The 19937-nt window shown below is 46.4% G+C and overlaps 2 protein-coding genes across 4 annotated transcripts in view; one reads left to right on the plus strand and one right to left on the minus strand.

Moving 5' to 3' along the window:
• Positions 1-19937, plus strand: part of LOC137412267 (USP6 N-terminal-like protein) — a 1021586-nt gene that overhangs the window by 139076 nt on the left and 862573 nt on the right. The window lies entirely within an intron of this gene.
• LOC137412283 (switch-associated protein 70-like) overlaps positions 1-19937 on the minus strand; it is an 83392-nt gene that overhangs the window by 35094 nt on the left and 28361 nt on the right. For both annotated transcript variants that reach the window (XM_078769790.1, XM_078769791.1), the window contains exon 8: positions 5467-5553. In XM_078769790.1, coding sequence (XP_078625916.1) covers positions 5467-5553 — 87 coding nt within the window. The remainder of the gene's footprint in view (positions 1-5466; positions 5554-19937) is intronic.

Genomic DNA, 19937 nt, shown 5'->3' on the forward strand with positions numbered 1-19937 from the left:
CCTTATTCCCCTGACCTCAATCCCATTGAGCATTTATGGGATGAGCTTGGTCGACGTCTTGCATCGAGGGGATCAACGGCTGTCAATCGGCAAATGCTCATTCAAGGCTTCCAGGAGGAGTGGGACAGACTTCCCCAGGACCGCATCAGACACCTGGTACAGAGCATGCGTCGGAGGTGTGCAGCCTGCATCACAGCTCAGGGAGGACACACACGATATTGAAGATTGCTGTCATTCTGTCTTTGACTGTTAGGAGTGTTGTGTCCATTCCTGTGTCATTTTGTTTTGACTGTATTCAGGTGCGTGCCTTTGTGTTGCAGTGCTGTGACTTTTGTTGCACCACCCCTTGTGATGTTCATGCTTTTTGTTTTTTTGTGATTGAGGCAACCTCTTGTTTATTGACATGTGTTTAGTCAAGATAGCTGAACTTCACCTCTGTGTTCAAATATTTTTCATTTTTGTGCGGAGGATTTCAATGAGTGTCCTTCTAAAGATTTGATAAGTTTGTTTTGATGTTGAGTATATTGTCGCGCAACCGCGATTAACACCACAGTTGCGGAGGCCGATTGCGAGGCTTTCAACTCCGGAGGCGCAAACTCAATAGCGGATTCCAATCAAGCACAAACGCGCGGAATGGCGGGACACAGCAAAGCTCCGCAGCCTTAACTATTAAAATCAAACAGGAAACTGCGTTCAGATATATACAGAAAATAATACAAGGATTTATTCATGAAAAGTAAAGACAGTGAAAAAGCACGCGCCGGTAATAACTCTAATAAGAAGCCTAAATTAGGATCCCACACACAACAGATATCAAACACGATACGAGGGAGATGAATACGAAAATAACACGTCTCGTCATGTAAAGTGTAAACGCAGAGCTCGGGCTTATCTGGCTCTAGTCGTCTTCAGTGTAACACGGCCCGCGGCCCTCTCCGTCCGCCTCCGAGCGCCACCAGGCCTCGTCGGTTCAACGTCGGTTCAATGGCTCCCTTGCTCCAAAGGTCCAACGCAGGGCTGCACAAAGCAAGCGAACGCCACTCGACCAGGGACAGGAAGGACTCTCCAAACTCGGGATCGCACCGGGACCTTCTCAAGCCGTGAACTCCTTCGAACTCCACTCACACCGGGAGTGCTGGCAGCCAACTGCCGAAAATGGCGTCCGACCGTCGATAATATCTCTGGCCGATGATGTCACATTGGCGCACTCCTCAGCCAATAAAAGCCTCCCAAATCGCCGGCTCGCCAAGGTCACGCCCTCTGCGGCATCACTCCACTCTCCCGTCCCCGACCCCGCGGTCCTTGTGTTATAACACGTGCTAGGCGAGGTTTGTAGGCCTTGGAGGTGTAAATGGTGGCGGCCAATTGTGGTGGTGTTTTTGGCCTGGTTTCCTGTCCGTTTGTTCCGAAGTCATTGTCAGGGAAAGGAATTATTTAATGTTGCGCTAGGGACCTAACTAATGTTTATGTGGTTTGCAGTGCCATAATGGACAAAGGTTTGACTACTAGGTGAGACTCACAGGGGCGTTATCTTTAATCCCTCACTACTTATCACACGAATCTCCTGGTAGATCCACAATTATACACTTTATCCCGACAAACGCCTAAACATCAAGCACTTATTACATGTAGAGTCCCTGTCACGACAGTCGAATACCTACCTATACAGATCTACCTAGCTCTAGATGTTGCTCTACCAAATTCATAACAATATGTATATACATAATGTTATTTATCTTAATATATTAAATAAAGCAAGTGTGTGTGTGTGTGTGTGTTTGTGTGTTACTGTGTTTGTATGTGTGTGTAAGAGTGTGTGTGTGTGTGGATGTGTCTATTACTGTGTGTATGTTTGTATGTGTGTGTGTTACTGTGTTTGTGTGTGTGTGTGTGTAAGTGGGTGTGTGTATGTTGGTGTGTGTGTGTGTGTTTGTGTGTGTGTGTGTTTGTGGGTGTGTGTGTTGCTGCGTTTGTGGGTGTGGGTGTTGCCTTGTGTTTGTGTGTGTGTGTATGTGTGAGTGTATGTGTGTTTGTGTGTGTATGTGTATGTGTGTGTTTGTGTGTGTATGTGTGTTACTGTGTGTGGGTGTGTTACGGTGTTTGTGTTTTTCGTGTTTGTTTGTTACTTTGTTTGTGTGTGTGTGTGTGTGTGTGTGTGTGTGTGTGTTACTGTGTTTGAGTGTGTGCGTGTGTGTGTGCTACTGTATTTGTGTGCGTGTGTGTGTGTGTTACTGTATTTGTGTGCGTGTGTGTGTTACTGTATTTGTGTTTGTGCGTGTTACTGTATTTGTGTTTGTGTGTGTTACTGTATTTGTGTGCGTGTGTGTTACTGTGTTTGTTTTTCGTGTTTGTTTGTTGTTTTGTTTGTGTGTTATGTTTGTGAGTGTGTGCCTCCACAGGGGAGGGGGTGGAGAAGACTCTGTGTGTTTGGCCTGTACACGTGCCCCAGTGCAAGTTTACTGACCCCTGCTGTAGACAGGGGGGATTATCAGCCATGTCACAAAATATATATGCCCCACCCACTTCACTTTCCCTTCCCTCCCCCATCCCCCAGGATGCTTCCAAAGGGATCAAATGGTTATAGTTTATGAAATTGTTATTAATTATTTCCTATATTCCATCTTTTTCTTTTTCTTCCCACCATTACCCATTTAAACAAGACAAAAATCAATTTTTCAAATGAGTTGTTTGATAGTTTTGTTCTACCACCGGGTTTTGGGCTTTGTGGAACTCCGGCATCCCCACACCTTTACCTTTCCACCTCCTCCGATCCCATTAGTTTTTCCCTTTCTTAACCACTTCATTGACAAGGCGCCAATGAGGACGTGGGATTCAACCTCCAGGTGTGATGTTGTGTAGTCTATTTTATGTAATGCTGTCGATGATGCTTTGTTATGATAAATGTTCTGAACTTCACACCATTGGCATGAAACCTGTTCTGCAATGTCTGGGTTGAAACTTGAAAGGTCATGGTTTATTTATATTTCCAGGTGGTTATGGAGAGCTCAAAGTTTTAAAAAGTCGTTCTTTCCTCCAAGGTTGATAACACAACGATCTTCACGAGGAGTTTGAACTCTTGCCTCATCTGAATGAGGTCTCTCCGTGAACTATCTAGTGCGACGGTACCTCGTTGGTTCCTTATGAATAACACAGTGATGAACATAGTACTGAGAAGCAGAGGCAGTCAGCCTTTCATCTCTCTTTGAACCTTCCCGACGGCAAATTTATAGAGGTTATTGGTATGGGTCATTGCAGACATTCCACGTCAGACATCTTTCGCACGTACATGTCCAGGATCGCTCAGTTCAAGTAATGATAATTGCACAATTACACGTTGCAAGTCAAATTTCCAGATTCAGTTTCTTTCCTAAATTGCCAAGGTTTGCATACACAGGACTAAGATATTATGAACAGTGAATCCATCGTCCATTTCACAGTTTAAAAGATGCTGCTTAATTATCCTTGGGAAGTATCCAGGGTGGCCCAAAAGTCAAGGGCCATAGGGTTAATGTAATATGTAAACAACAAAGTTTATTTGTTCGTTTATACATTCGGACCCTGCAGGAACTAGTGCAACCAAACTTTGCATGGCCTCCTCTTTCATCCAGAGGAAGATCGAGGGCTATGTTTGTATAAAAAAAATTCACCCCAGATAAAACCAGTTGAATGTCTTTCAGGCCTCGATCGGGTCTTGTGCTTGTACAATGCCTGGGATTTTCCCCCAGAAGCGATTGAGTAATATGTATTGTGTAGATCATATGTTGACGTTGTACTATATGTAGTAATTTATTGTCAACAACAAATATTCAATTATTATAGTGTTTACATGTGTGCCTGTTATTAAAAGCTTTACACAGGTTTATCATAGAACCACATTTAGAGGCCATTTTTCCCCGCAGAGCAGGGGTTGGCCTTTTTCGGGCACCGTGGTCCCCTTTTTGAAGCAATGTTTTATGGCCGGATGCCCTTCATGCCACCAACCCTGTTGGTCGCCTCTTGCGACACACAGGGAATTACCAGTGAACTGGTACACAATTTGCCGACCTCAGAAGGATGACAGGCTGAGTCAACCCCCCTGGCGTTAATTCAGCAATGACCGGGAAGCAATCCCAGGATCCCAACCCGACACCCTAACCACTAAACCAACACCAGGCTACACAGGTTTATCATAACACCTCCATATTCAGGCCTTGAATGAGTATGTTGCTTCTGCACAGCCTGAGGGTTTCCCTGGAGTGATTATGTAATATCTATTGTGAAGATCTATTTTGAGGTTGGATATAGTGATTTGGTGGCAACAACACATATTATTTAAATATTATAGTGTTTACATGTATGTGTGCGTGTTATTAAAAGGATTCCTTTACACAGGTTGATTATAACACTTCCGTGTTCAGGCCTCAAGTGAGTATGTTGCTTATACACTGCCTGGGTTTTTCCTGGGAGTGGTCGTGCAATATGTATTGTGATTGTCATGCAGGAGATATTTAAATACATATTTCATTAAATTTCCCTGGGTAATGGTGGATACCTCAGCTAGTATTGTATAAAATAAACAATATATGTAAGGACTAAAAAATGCCCTCTGATAGTAAAGATAATTTATTTCATAATTTATGATCATACGAAGTTACCGCTGATAGAGTAAATTACAGTAAATGTTCAAATTGTGGTCCATTAACTTGCAGGCACTTTTCTATTCTACGTAACTCATCAAAACAAGCTTCACTCTCTCATGTTTTGTTAATTTTACTGTCATCACTTATCTGGAAAGAAAAAGGGAATAATAAATTTTATGAAACATACAAATCAATAATATATGGTATAAGGTAAAAATTAATTAGGTATTGTAGTTTAATAGCCCAAATTAGGCTCCTTCCTTTTGGACCACCTTGCATATTGTTATAATATATTCATGTTTCTAATTCACAACAAACCAACATCATGAACAAAACTTCTTCTTCTTCGTTCATATGCAGCACAAGGCTGTGGGGTAGCATCATTGGCTGAGGATCCAACTGTGCTGCTGATGCAGTGCCTTCTGCTGGTTAGGATAGGAAGTTGGAATTTGTTGATGGTGCTGGTGATAACTCTCCTACTCTTCGAAAAAGACACCGTGGGATATCTAACGTCTACAAACAAATGGTGGCAGAGTGGCCGCTCGTTTAGCACATCCATTCGAGGGACGGCACACAAATTGATGAATCACCCTGCCTGTGAAACACCAGGATGGCAGTTTATAGCTGGGTCAGGATTCAAACCCAGACTAGACAGCTTAGAGGCGAGTGTACATAACTCTAGGCCATCCTGTCAGCCAAATGAACATAACTGGCTAGTGTAGTGTAGCTAGTGTAGAGTAACCGGACATTTGGACCATTCTGTATGTTACATAATTAAGCATGAAACAAACAATGTGTGTTACAAAGTAGTACATTGGTGTGTGGTAAAGTTTAGTGTATCATGCACCTGTTTCTCTTTCTCCAGCTCCTGTTGAAACTGCTGTTGTAACTCCAATTGGTCCTGATGGCGGCGTGATTCAGCCAAGTCGTACTCCTGTGGGCAAAGAAAGCCGTACGTTTTGGTGCCTCAAAGTCATAATTCAATCATCATATTAAAATCCACAATTTGGCGTCTATCTGTCTGTCTGTCTGTCTGATGATTTTTTGACTGCGATACATTCCGTCATCACTTATCCAATCTCAACCAAATGTGACAGGATGACTAAGGGTTACAAAATGAAAGTTGTAGCACATTCATTTGCCCCCCTCCCCAAGGGGGTTTTCTTCCCCGAGCGGGTTTTACCCACCATTGCCGTCAATGGGGATGCGTGTTGAGGTGTATATGCATGTTAAGTTAGCTTTATCGTGGCGTTTTTCCAAAGCTGCTTTAAAAAAAAACAAAAACGATAATAGCGGAATATTAATGTTATTACAAAAACATATTAATACCAATAATATCCCACCTCCCCAAGGAGTTTTTCCAACTTGAACAAACGTCGAATCAACGTTTATAAATAGCTTATCATGGTGTTTACTTACCGAAGTAAAATATTATAAACTTTACACAAACACGTATGATTAGCTTTTTAAACAGTCGCTAATGCTGTTTATAACACTAAATAAATAAATTTGGAGGAATCCCAACATCCATGAGGTGAGTTTTACTGACAGAACTGAGCGAAGATCTGCTGTACTCTTTATACCCCACCAAGTGTTGGGTCAATAACATGACCCTTTCTGCCGCTAATGTGGCGTTTTTCGAAGCGAACTTTTGAAACTCGCTCCTGCTGTTTAACAGGAAACTGAAAGGGAGGAAGCATGGGCTGTGCTCATTTACCAAGCAGCTAGTTAGCGCTTGCCAAGCCGGCCGTTCCTTAACGGTTTTGAATGGAGTGCTTGCTCGAATGCTTAATGCTTCAGTCACATTTGGCTTGGCGGCCATAGGGTCTAAACAATCTACGGCCACTAGCAATTATAGGGCGGCCGCAGTATTTCCACGGTCACACAATGTAGCAGTCACATATGTTTTTATTTTTCGGGTAGCCGCACGGGGTATTTAGAAATTGTGGAGACCGAAAATGTGGGGGTGCCGTACGGTCTTTGATTTGATGTCGCACGGTGACCTTAGGGCGTCCCTGCAGCGGCCATATAATTTTCAAGGCAGACGCAAGGTAGCCTCAAGGTGCCCGCAAGGTGACCGCAGGGGGGCCCTAAGCCCTAAGGCGAACGTGCGGCCAGACGGACGGTAACGAGTGGGTATATATACCAGTTCTTTTTCATATGTATATCGTCGTCATGGCTACGGCTTGTCGAATTGCTACGGCCACCCTAGAAATGAAAAAAGTTATAACTCCGCGCTATAATTCCACGGCGACCCCTACGGCCTGTAAAAGATAGCCATACGCCCTAGGGCCACCCTGCGGCCACCTCAGAAACTCTGCGGCTGCCGCACGTTTCTGTCAATTTAGGGGGGGGGTACGGCCGCCGTATCCTAGCCGTAGAGCAAATGTGACTGAGGAGTAAACCACTTGGCGATCTCTCCACAAGAAACTTGGTATATGAACACACACCCAATGTTCTTGAAGCCCGACCATAGATCGACTGTAATCTATATACCCCAAAGAGGATTTACCCATCCTGCCGCTCCCGGAGTGTGTGGGTGTACAAGTAGATGAAAATATCAAATCGATTGATTAGTCTCCTTTTCTTCTCCCTTTTATCATTCGACGTAAACCTCAAATTATACAATTTACGTTAAGGATGGTTGCCCAAGATGGGATGGTGCTCAAAATGGGACGTTGTTGGAAGAAATTTCAAAGCATTAAAATTACTAAGCTTCAATCTTATCAAGTTTAATACATTTAAGTTTCTTCCGAACGCAGCAATTGCTGAAGCAAAAATTTATATTCTTTCAAATTTCTTTTCAAATTTTTGTTGAAGAAAAATCACAAAATCAGACATGAGCACAAACCACAAAGTAATAACTTTAACAACCAAACACTTAGATCATACGAAATAAATAGATTTTAAAAGTTTAATTACAAGAATATAATTCCACCAATAATCTTGGAATTACTTACTTACTTACCAATAATCACTTACCCCTGGAAGTCAGTGCTTTAAACAATCCACTTTTGGGACGAAGAGAGGAGGATAAACGAGTATCGAGGGGATTTCTTTATACTTCACTAATATTGAATTGCCATGTTTGAGAAGGTACAATGGTGCCTCCAGTCATGTTGTAATGCCTATGGCATTGCCCTTGTGAACAACCTCACCTGAGATACCTTATGGGTTGGCATGGAATGCTCACACTGTGACATCATGATTTGATCTTTCTTAGACCAGCATGTTTTATCAAAGTGACTCTCCTATCTGGAGATCTTTTGGAAAGGCTGCCTTCCCGATAGCTCCCAACTAGTCACTCCTCAATGCTAGCTCATCTACATCTCATCAGGGCATAGTCCCCATACTCGAGAAACTTTTCCACCATTAGTCATGATCTGCCTACGAATCATTGATGTGAATCGTTATGAACTATGGAAGGAGGGGTTTCATATTGTGTGAGGAACTTGATCCATTGATTATGTATACAGTAGGATGTCAGCAAATAAATCATACTTTATACAATTTACTTGTGTGCCTTCAGTTCCAGAATTTAATGGATGGCCTAGAATCTGGAGATGAGTGCTTGTTCTATCAGCCCATAAACAAGAGCAAGCTTGTCTTCTTCAAAATTCTTCAAACAACATTCAGTTCCTAGTGATCCCAAGCAGACGATTGCCTCCTCTCTCACTCAGCTCTTCATCTCCTGCCAGAGCAGACACTATCACCTACATCAGTTCTTTCAACATGAAAAATAGTCAGTACCTGCAGCTTCGAGTGACAATGGGAAGCTCCACAGCTGTCAAAATTTCAGCGAGTTCAAAATTTTGAAACCCAGGTGATGAAATCTGACAGTGAACCAGAAGCAGATGTTATCATCATTGATGGCTCAGCATTATTGGATACCTTAACACCATGCACACCAAAGACATTGGATGACTATTCCAAAGAGGTCCTCCTGCAATAGAAGCATAATCTGCCAGTACAACAGAACAGATATCGTGTTAAATGTGTACCTGCCATTTAGCCTGAAATAAGGGCAAAAGGAGGGTGAAGAGCTAGAAGGAGGATGACTAGTGCCCCAGACACACCAAAAACTAGAATGGCCCTCTTCAACATCACGACGTCAACCGATATGCCTCCGCCCACATTATTACATCATTATACATGTACCAAGTTTGATTTAAATCTCTTCAGCTGTTCCCAAGTATCACATTTTTACCTGACATGACCTCTGACCTTTGATGCCGAAATCTAATCAGTTCATCTTTTCATCATAATATATAGTTGTATCAAGTTTGGTCAAAATCCCATCGCTGGTTCACAAGTTAGCACAGTAACAGAATTATTATCTAACAGGAACTCTGACTTTTGACCTGTTGACCCCATAATTGAATCAGTTCATATTTGCGTCATTATACATACTTGTAGCAGGTTTGACTTGGTTCCCTTCAGCCATTATTATGTTATCGCTGTAACGAAATAATTGTAAGTTAACATGACCTCTGACCTTTGACTTCTTGACCTCAAAATCTAATCAGTTCATCTTTACATCATAATATACAAATATACCAAGTTTGGTGAAAATCCCATAACTGGTTCACAAGTTAGCTCGGTAACAGAATTTTTACCTAACGGGATGTCTGAGCTTTGACCTTTGACCTCTTGACCCCAAAATCGAATCAGTTCATCTTTACCTCATTATACATACCTGCACCAAGTTTGGCCTAGATCCCTTCAGCCGTTATTAAGTTATCGCGGTAACAAAAACCTATCATGGACAGACAGACGGAAGGACGGACGGACAACCTGAAAACATAGTGCCCCCTGCGACGTCGTCGGGGGAGGCATAAAAATGGCAGGGCTTTCTACAAGACAACAACAATAAGACGGAGCTCTTTCACTTCCGCGTGCAGATGAGATAGCTGAGATAATCAAATCAAACATTGTCATTGTAGCAAAAGAAGAGAATGTCATCAATAAATCAAAACGTCAAATTTGAGAATCTGGCTCCTTGTACCCAACGAATACTCCCATCTTTGTGAATGTCACACATGCAGCAGTGGAGGGAAACAAGACCTTTATGATCAAAGCAAAAGACACAAATGTACGAGTACGAGAAATTGTTCTCTCATTGTATTGTAATTGATACAAGCAACATTTGAATTGTTGTTCTCTCATCCCCGCAACAGCTTGGACTACACACGACATGAATTATATTTGGTAAGGGATCCAGTACAAGTTGGATTGCAATACAGGTATTCCCCGTTTAACGGAGGGGTTAGGTATCTTTACACCCCTTTGTATAGTGAACCTATGTTATCCGGGATATAATTTCCCTTTATTTCTTATGGGAAAGTTACACTTCGTTTCCTAACTGCAATTTTTCGGTCTACTAGCAAAGCTATATGCTTGGTGTGGTGTATATTGTCGTATGCAACCTGCGGCTGCTTAGCTGCATCATTTTCTGGGGGCACAGCCGTGCCACTGATGAAATTCCCCACCATTACCAGTCAGCTGGTACTCATTTTGCCGACCTTGGAAGGATGACAGGCTGAGTTCCCTGCCTACCCCTCTCGGCATGATTAATAGTAAATGTCATAATTTTAAACTTACCCCATGCATTCACAAGCTCCAGATATGACATTCCCGTTGGTATTCAGAAGCACCCAATCCAGATATGGTGTCTCCCTCCAACTCTTTCGTTGTGCAGAGGCAAGCACCCCAGCTTTCTCTCAAGTACCTTTCCAAGTATTTTCAGCGTCTTTTACAAGCTGTGTGAGCCATTTTAGGTAACAATCCCTGTTGTGCGCACAGGATAGAAGTTCACTATTTCTAGGGTTGAGTGCCGAGAATTCTGGGGCAGATTACGTCATTTTGAAAGTCCAGTATTATTGAAAATTATCAATTATTGAAAATGAAGTATTATCTATCTATAATTCCAGCAATCTCTGTGTGTCTGTGTGTCTGTGTGTCTGTGTGTCTGTGTGTCTGTGTGTCTGTGACCGCTGTTTCTCGACAACCACGGGTCCGATATACTTGAAACTTGCCAGGTATATTGCTGGGGACCCGAGGATGTGCCTTTTCAAGGTTTGAAATTAATCGGACAAGTACTTACCGAGCTATGTCCAAAAAACGCTTCAACCAATCAGAGAGCAGCGAGCTATCACGTGTGCCGAACGTGGCGATCAGACTCTGCCTCGGACGGCACATTTGACAGCGTATTCATTTATTTCACGTTGGAAAACTATGTTGCCGTTAAACTATGTTTTAAAACGAATTCAAACTGCGATTAAATTAAAACGATTCATCCTAACTGCGATTTGCGAACTTCCGGACAGTGAAGACTTCACTTCCGGCAGCCAATCACAGAACGCTTTGTTGCGTAGGCGTGGCCGATGTCAGAGCGAGCGTGTGCGCCATTACGTGCCTTTTCAAGGTTTCATATTAATCGGAGGAGTAGTTACCGCGCTATGGCGATTTCTTTACCAAACTCCGCAAGCCGTTCGCTTTGGACCAAACCATTGCATGTAAATAGAGGGGGGGGGGGATTGTCACTGGACTCGCAAGCCGTTCGCTTTGGACCAAACCATTGCATGTAAATAGAGGGGGGGGATTGTCACCGGACTCGCAAGCCGTTCGCTTTGGACCAAACCATTGCATGTAAATAGAGGGGGGGGGGGGGGGGGGATTGTCACCGTACTCGCAAGCCGTTCGCTTTGGACCAAACCATTTCATGTAAATAGAGGGGGGGGATTGTCACCGTACTCGCAAGCCGTTCGCTTTGGACCAAACCATTTCATGTAAATAGAGGGGGGGGGGGGGGGGGGATATAATTTTAGATATATATATAGTACGGGCATTGGCAAGGAACGGGCACCCACGTACGGGCAATGCCCTAGTAAATGTAAATAGAGTATAACAATTGAGATTTGTACAGATGCAACGCCGCAGAAGTTATTTTACAATCATATGCGTTATGTATGCAAAGCCTCAAACTCCACCCATAATGGCCTTTTCTGAACTGTTGCATGATCCGTAACGAAATTGTTAACAAAGTAAATACTTCTACAAAAAGAAATAAGTTTTGCACTCAAGATAAAGTGGAGATATTGATCACATACATACACGCACACATGATCAAACAAAAATCAGATTGATAATCTGATATTATAGCCCCATTACATCCTGGTGTTGGCTTAGCGGTTGGGGTGCTCGCTTGGGATCCGAGGATCCTGGGTTCGAATCCCGGTCGATCGCTGAATTAACACCAGGGGGGTTGACTCAGCCTGTTATCCTTCTGAGGTCGGCAAATTGAGTACCAGTTCACTGGTAATTCCCTGTGTGTCGCAAGAGGCGACTAACAGGGTTGGCGGCAGGAAGGGCATCCGGCCATAAAACATTGCTTCAAAAAGGGGACCACGGTGCCCGAAAAAGGCCAACCCCTGCTCTGCGGGGAAAATGGCCTCTAAAGGTGGTTCATTACATCCCCAGAGTCAGGCGCGTCGAGAGCCAGCACGGGCCCAAAGGCAAAAAAAAACCTTGGGGCCCCCACCCCCACCCCCACCCTTTCTCTCTTTTATAACTTTTAAAGAAACTTTCTTTAATGAAAAACAAAAAACTATTTTTTTAAAAATGGTCACTTTTATTTAGCCGTAAGATTGAAAATAAAGGAGATAGCGGGACGTTTGGACCGATCGAGTCAATTCGCACCCTCGACTGTTGAACACTATTTCTCCATAAGATTGGCAAAAAAATACGTGAGATGGTTCATAATTTTTTTTGGACAAAGAGGAAACAAACAGATTTCTTTGTAACGCACATTTCTGGTTAATAATCATTTTATGTAATGTTTGAAACTGTACCATTAACGGCGGTAAATGTTGTTTTGTTTCCGGCAAGAAAAGCAATATCAGTTTCTGGGTTTAAATGTAACGATGAGGAAATGAGGATGAGCCGATGAGGGGTTTCACTGTACTGTTTTAAAAAATTACAGGAGAACGATGTATACAATACAGATTTCACATAAAACCTGTACCCAGCAAGAAGTGTGGAGCATTTTGGAGTGGAAAATGGTTAGAAAATCAGTAAACACAGAACCTTTAGATAACAAGTTTATAAAATAGACAGGTTTTCTCAAATTTCCTTTGACCTGCAACCAACGGGACTTGTGGTTCACAGACAGAATGTAGGGCTGGTTAAAAAGTTCAACGAATGAGATATTCACATAGTTACCCCGCGCTCGCAAAGCGAAAGTCAGGGTTAGGCATTCGGTTAAGTACTGTTATGAATTTGGTAATGCAACATCTAGAGCTAGGTAGATCTGAATAGGTAGGTATTCGGCTGTCGTGACAGGGACTCTACATGTAATAAGTTATTGATGTTCAGGCGGTTGTCGGGGTAAGATGTATGAGTGTGGATCTACCTGGAGATTCGAGTGTTAAATAGTGAGGGATTAAAGGTAACGCCCCTGTGAGTATCACCTAGTAATCAAACCTTTGTCCTTTATGGCACTGCAAACCACATAAACATTAGTTAGGTCCTTAGCGCAACATTAAATAATCCCCTTTCCCTGACAAGGACTTCGTATTAAATTGACAGGAAACCAGGTCAAAAACACCGCCATAATTGGCCGCCACCGTGTACACCTCAAAAGGCCTACAAACCTGGCCGGCACGTGTTATGCCAGGACCGCAGGGTCGCGTAACGGGGGAGATGTCAGGAGGCGCATGCCGCAGAGGGCGTGACCTGGGCGAGTTGGCAGGCTATGATTGGCTGAGGAGTGCGCGAATGTGACGTCATCGGCCACCAATATAGGCGACGGTCGGACGCCATTTCGGCAGTTGAGTCGCAAGTCACACGGAGTTAGTTCGCCAGTACGAGTTGGAGAGGACACGCCATTTCGGGCAGACGCAGGCAGGCACCAGAGAGTTGAGCGGTGGTGGAGAGTTGGAGAGGACACGCCATTCCAGTCGCAGTTCGAGTGCAGTTCGGGTTGTAGGGAGTCGCAGGAGACACACGAGAGCACACCCAGTTGGCACTGAGCAGTTCGTTGGCACTTGGCTGCCAGCACTCCCGCGTCGAGTCGAGTGGAGTTGAAAGGAGTCCTTCCTGTCCCTGGTCAAGTGGAGCCGCTGGCCTGCGTCGGACGCGTGGTGCTTGGAGCGAGGGGCCTCGTGGTGTGCGATCGGGCCGGAAGGAGCGGTGCTGGACACCAACAATACAAGACGACAAAGACAGATAAGCCCGATCTCCGCGTATATTTTGAACGACGGGACGTGTTATTTTCGTGATTAATCTCCCTCGTTTGTGTTTGCTGTCAGTCGTGTGGGGACGTCCCGATTTAGGTTTATTAGAGTTATTAGATTTACCGGCGGGCTTTTTCACTGGCTTTACTTTTCCTAATAAACCCTTATATTACTTTTTGTACATAATATCTGAACGCAGTTTTCCTGGGTGTTTGATTTTAATAGATAAGGTTGCGGAGCCTTCGCTGCGTCCCGCCGTTCCGCGCGTTGGTGTTGAACTTGAGTCCGCCATTGAGTGTTCGCCTCGGGAGTTAAAGTCTCGCAATCGGTCATCCGTGTTACCCTACGGTGTTCACCAAGGGTAGTCACGCGACAAGTGGTGTCAGGAGTGTAGGATTTGAACCCGTCGGACAAATTTTTTTTGTCCGCGGCGAGACATCGACACGGTCGGACAAATTTTTTTGTCCGCGGGGCGACATCGACACGGTCGGGCGTACATTGCGCTCGACGTTCGAACGCAAAATTTTTATAGTTGAGGCGGAGAAATTTGATAATCAATTGGGCAAACGGAGCGCGATATCGCGGCTTCGTCAAATTTAAATTGTGTTTCAGGAATTATTAAAATAAATACGCTCGCGGGGAACGACCTTCCGAAAAGCGGATGTCGGAGGTCGACGAAATGGAAGTACGCAGCGAGGCCTCCGTCAGCGTTGGGAGTGAGCCGGAAATAGGGGAATTAAATGTCGAGGTGAGCCTTGGAACCTCCCCCGTCCCGAGCACCAACTTATCCCCCTCCCCTACCGGGGAGCCGGGAGTAGTAGGAACGGCCCCGACAACTGACCAGATGTTGGGTCAATTGCTTCAAAAAATGGAGGGAATGAGTAATGGGATGGGAGAAATGAAAAATAAAATGGAGTCCCAGGGGAAGGAATGTAGGGAAGGAATGAAGGGAATGAGTGATCGATTGGAGGAACAAATGGGAGAAATGAAAAGTGGGTTGGAAAATAAAATTGAAGGGATGGAAAATAAAATGGAGTCCCAGGGGAAGGAATGGAGGAATGAAATAAAGGAAAGGAATGAACAATTGGAAGGAAAAATTGGGGAAATGGCACAGCAGCTGGGGGAACGAATTGATGGCATAGAAGGGAGAGTGCAAAACCAAATTACGGACAGACTGGGGAAATTTGAGGGTAAAGTAGAAACTCAAATGGGGGAGATGGAAAAAGCCATAGGGGTGGAAATTGAATTGAAACGGGAAGAATTAATGTCAAAAATAGAGGAGGGCGTGACGCAGGCTGTCCAAATGGGGGAAAAGTTGGAGGGTCAGATTGGTGCCACAAATGCTCGAATTGATAAAGCAAATGGGGACCTGGAAGGCTATCGGGGCCGGGTGGATGCCAGAATGCTACAGCAGAGTGAGGAATGGGGATTGCTCAACCGACAAGGGGGCAAATTGGCCGAGGAGGTGAGGGGGTTGGAAACCCGCATAAAAGAGCAGGAGCAAGGGTTAATTGAGAAAGGCCTGTGGGGGCCACTAATGGATAATGAAAGGGTGAGTGATTTTATGCAGGAGCGACTGGAGATCTGGGACAATACCATCAAGAAGGAGGTTGGTCGGGTTCAAGAGAGCCTGAAGGAAGAGGTGAGTAGGTCGGTTAAACATTTTCAGGACCAGATTAAGGTGACCCAGGAGACCCTCACCACGAGCCACATTTGGACACCAGAGGCTCCGAAACGGAATACCCAGTTGGGGGGGTGTTTTGGCCCCGGACTGGATTTGGACAGAGAGGAATCGGGGAATAGAGTCTCTGGAAAAACAATCCCCCTCGTACATTTTGACGGATCAGGGAGCCTCGAGGCTTTCCTGACACAATTTGAGTGCGTGTCTCAGCTCAATGGTTGGGGAGAGCGGGAGCGCATGGGGAATCTGGTGGCGACACTGCGTGGGTCAGCCGCCGACGTGTTGAACGTAGTCCCAGAGGGAATATTGACCAGCAAGGCCATTTGTGAGGCCTTAAATAACAGGTACGGGACAGGCGCAAGGTGCGACCTGGTCAGGGCACAGCTGCTGCATCGCAGGCAAAAGCCTAATGAGACGTTGCAGGAGCTGGCCCAGGATATATACCAGTCTGTGAGGATAGCATACAGGGACCTACCAGCACAGGCGTGGGACAAGCTGGCGATAGAAAAATTTATGGCGGCTCTCCCTGATCCTGAGGTCCGGACGTTGGTGGAGTTACAGGACCCACCCACGGTGCACCGGGCAGCGGAATGCGCGGCGAGACTGACCTTTTTGAGAAGGTCGAACCGCGCATCGGAGAGGGCACCTGTGACGGTACGGCAGACCGAGGTGCGGGATCGGGAAAAGCCAGAGGATGACATCGGGCGAATGTTAAGGGGAATCAGCCGCCAGCTGACAAATTTGATGGGGGGACAAATTGCAGGGAGCGAGTCACGACAGGGTGGTCCAGGTTGGCCATCAGGACGGCCTGATTTTTATCGGGCTGGGCCGGGAGAAAGGGGGGCTCCACCTGGCTACCAGAGGGGTCCGTTCTTGGGGACTTGTTTTAGATGTGGGAGAAGAGGGCACAGTCAGAGGAATTGTCGGCAACCATATGGGCCCCCACCTCCTGAGAGGCTTCGCAGTCCAGAAAGGAGGGGGCCCCCAGTAGGTCCACAGGCGCCAGACAGAGGACCACCACCTCGGCCTGGGCCAATAGCAATAGAGTGTGCAGGAAACTAGAACGAGCCGAGCATATGGGCCATGCTCGGCTGGCATGTGTATGGCAAAGCATCTTTCTTTGGTGAGGTTAGTAAAATGTGACAAATGGTTGGCATGGGTAATCTGTGGGTTAGATGGAAATTTAAGGGTGGATTTTGAAATGCCATGGTGGACACTGTACAGTGACGCCATTATTGATCCAGGTGTGTAGACCAAAGTGTTGGAGGCTGTGATGAAATTAATAGGGTAGTAAGACACAGCTTTCAACTGGTGGTGGGGGCAACTGTGCTGATATTTGGGACGCGGGATGATGGGGATGTAGTTGTGTAGCCTGAGGGTCAACGTGGTGCTGTGCGTGTCCGAGGTGTGTGGACCATGTCTTCTGGGTGGGTCTCCTGGTGGAGCATGGCTGTTGACTGGACCTTGGTGTGGTCAAGTGTGGGTGAGCACTGGGGGGCTGCAGTTCTGTAGTCGGACTGGGGGATGATGGGGAGGTGCAGGGGACGTGGCTGTAGGGATGCCACGCACTGCGACCGTGCCCCCCAGGGCCGAGGTTGTGTGTGCGGTAGTGTGTGTTGTGGCAGCAAGTGCTCACCACATTGGCCAGCTGGGGCTGCTGCAGCTGTGTTCCTCGCAGGGGGGCCGAAGGATGGATGGTGGGTCGCACCCTTATGGACACTCATGGGCCATGTTGGCGTTTTGACTGCTCACCTTGTCCCGGTGACCCTTGCACGGTAGAGGTGCAGAGCTGTCGTGGCCATAGGTAGTTGTGTAGTGATGATCACCGTTGGATGCGGATCCACATACCTGCCAGTGTAGTGGGGACAAAAGAGAAATTTGGAAGGATTTGGTAGGCCCAATGTGAAATTTTGGGAATTGTAGTGGTGGATGACACTCTTGAACCTGACCAACCTGCAACTACCTGCACTTGAGGTGAGTGCTTTGAGGAGTACTGTCCCAGGCTTCAGGACTTGCTTTGGAAATTGGGGACATGTAAATTGGAGTTGGGAGGCGGGTGTGAGTGATGACATGGCCGGTGAGGGGATGGAATGGGAGCCACAGTGTCTTGTGGGTGGCGTATGTTTTTGTATTGTGGTTAGGTGTTTTGATGTGGTCGTGAGAGTGGAACCTGGAGAGTGAGTGATGATTATTGGAGATAATGAGGGGCGATAATTGTGCTTTTTGGAAATGTGCTAATGGAAATGTGTAAGGATTCAATGATTCGAACTGTGAATGGGATTTCACATTGGCAGGCCATGGCAAGCCTTGTAACACCTTTTACACCATCTATGAATTGTACTGAATTGTGCTGAGTTGTGTGGAGAATTGAATGGCAGTGGGGGAGGAAGTGTGTTTTGGGATCTTGTGGGTGGGGAAGGTGTGTGTGTCCGCAGGTACAGAGCAAGCTCTGAGGAGCGATGCCTGCGGGCCCCCCCTCTGCGGCAATTACCCCTGGCAGCCGGTGGTAACTGGAAATTGGAGCTCGTCGGTGGAGGGTCTGGTTGGGCGCCGCGGGGTGAGGAAGTCCCCCGGTGACCCGTGTTGCTGCGCGAAAGCAGGAGGCAAAGGAGCCTGGTGTGTGTGGAGACCCTCACCGGCGAGGTAACGGCGGAAAGGGGCTGTTGGGCTGTCACGGGGCCAAGAGGTAAAGGGGGGGGGGGGCAATGAACTTGTAAGTCGGTTGACTTGTTTTTGGGACTGCGGGCACCACAGCCTGATGCGCCCCCACCATCTTTTTGTGCGGTACCTCCCCGCTGCCTAGTTGAGGAATGCACACACACATGAATGACATCAATGCCATGGTCCTGCAGGGGGTGTATTGGGAATAAGTGCTTTGTTGATTTTTGCAATGCCTTGATGACCTATGGAATGAGAATGAGTGGTTAAGGGGTCTGTGTAGCATGAATGTGGGCGAAATCCACCGAGCCGTGTCACTCACCTGTAACATCTGGACAGGGCCCGTGGAAATTTAGGGGGGATGCATTGGGGATGGCCCCGCAGGTAAGGTTGTGTCTTGTGGCATCCACCGGGGGACGCGGTCTGTAGACCGGGGTATGTACAAAGGTTAGAGTTTTGAGTTTTGGAAAGATGGTTAAGTTTTGTGGTTAAGTTAGTGTTGTGTGTTGTTGTTTCCTCCCTCCACAGGAACAACGAAGAAGATGTACATACTTGCATGATGGTTAAGGGGTTCAGCATGTTAAGGAAGTGTAGGTAGGTAGTCCGACTCACTTCCCACAGCCCTTCCTGATTTATTTCATAGGTTAATTAAGTGTGTGACAGTAAGTGTTAAGGCTGGAATGGTAGCCCTGCGGTGAACCTTGCAGGAGCTACGGTTCCAGGGGGGGGGCTGTGTTATGAATTTGGTAATGCAACATCTAGAGCTAGGTAGATCTGAATAGGTAGGTATTCGGCTGTCGTGACAGGGACTCTACATGTAATAAGTTATTGATGTTCAGGCGGTTGTCGGGGTAAGATGTATGAGTGTGGATCTACCTGGAGATTCGAGTGTTAAATAGTGAGGGATTAAAGGTAACGCCCCTGTGAGTATCACCTAGTAATCAAACCTTTGTCCTTTATGGCACTGCAAACCACATAAACATTAGTTAGGTCCTTAGCGCAACATTAAATAATCCCCTTTCCCTGACAAGGACTTCGTATTAAATTGACAGGAAACCAGGTCAAAAACACCGCCATAATTGGCCGCCACCGTGTACACCTCAAAAGGCCTACAAACCTGGCCGGCACGTGTTATGCCAGGACCGCAGGGTCGCGTAACGGGGGAGATGTCAGGAGGCGCATGCCGCAGAGGGCGTGACCTGGGCGAGTTGGGAGGCTATGATTGGCTGAGGAGTGCGCGAATGTGACGTCATCGGCCACCAATATAGGCGACGGTCGGACGCCATTTCGGCAGTTGAGTCGCAAGTCACACGGAGTTAGTTCGCCAGTACGAGTTGGAGAGGACACGCCATTTCGGGCAGACGCAGGCAGGCACCAGAGAGTTGAGCGGTGGTGGAGAGTTGGAGAGGACACGCCATTCCAGTCGCAGTTCGAGTGCAGTTCGGGTTGTAGGGAGTCGCAGGAGACACACGAGAGCACACCCAGTTGGCACTGAGCAGTTCGTTGGCACTTGGCTGCCAGCACTCCCGCGTCGAGTCGAGTGGAGTTGAAAGGAGTCCTTCCTGTCCCTGGTCAAGTGGAGCCGCTGGCCTGCGTCGGACGCGTGGTGCTTGGAGCGAGGGGCCTCGTGGTGTGCGATCGGGCCGGAAGGAGCGGTGCTGGACACCAACAATACAAGACGACAAAGACAGATAAGCCCGATCTCCGCGTATATTTTGAACGACGGGACGTGTTATTTTCGTGATT

The sequence above is a fragment of the Myxine glutinosa genome, chromosome 1, assembly GCF_964187855.1.
Source record: "Myxine glutinosa chromosome 1, kmMyxGlut1.1, whole genome shotgun sequence".
Classification (NCBI taxonomy): Eukaryota; Metazoa; Chordata; class Myxini; order Myxiniformes; family Myxinidae; genus Myxine; species Myxine glutinosa.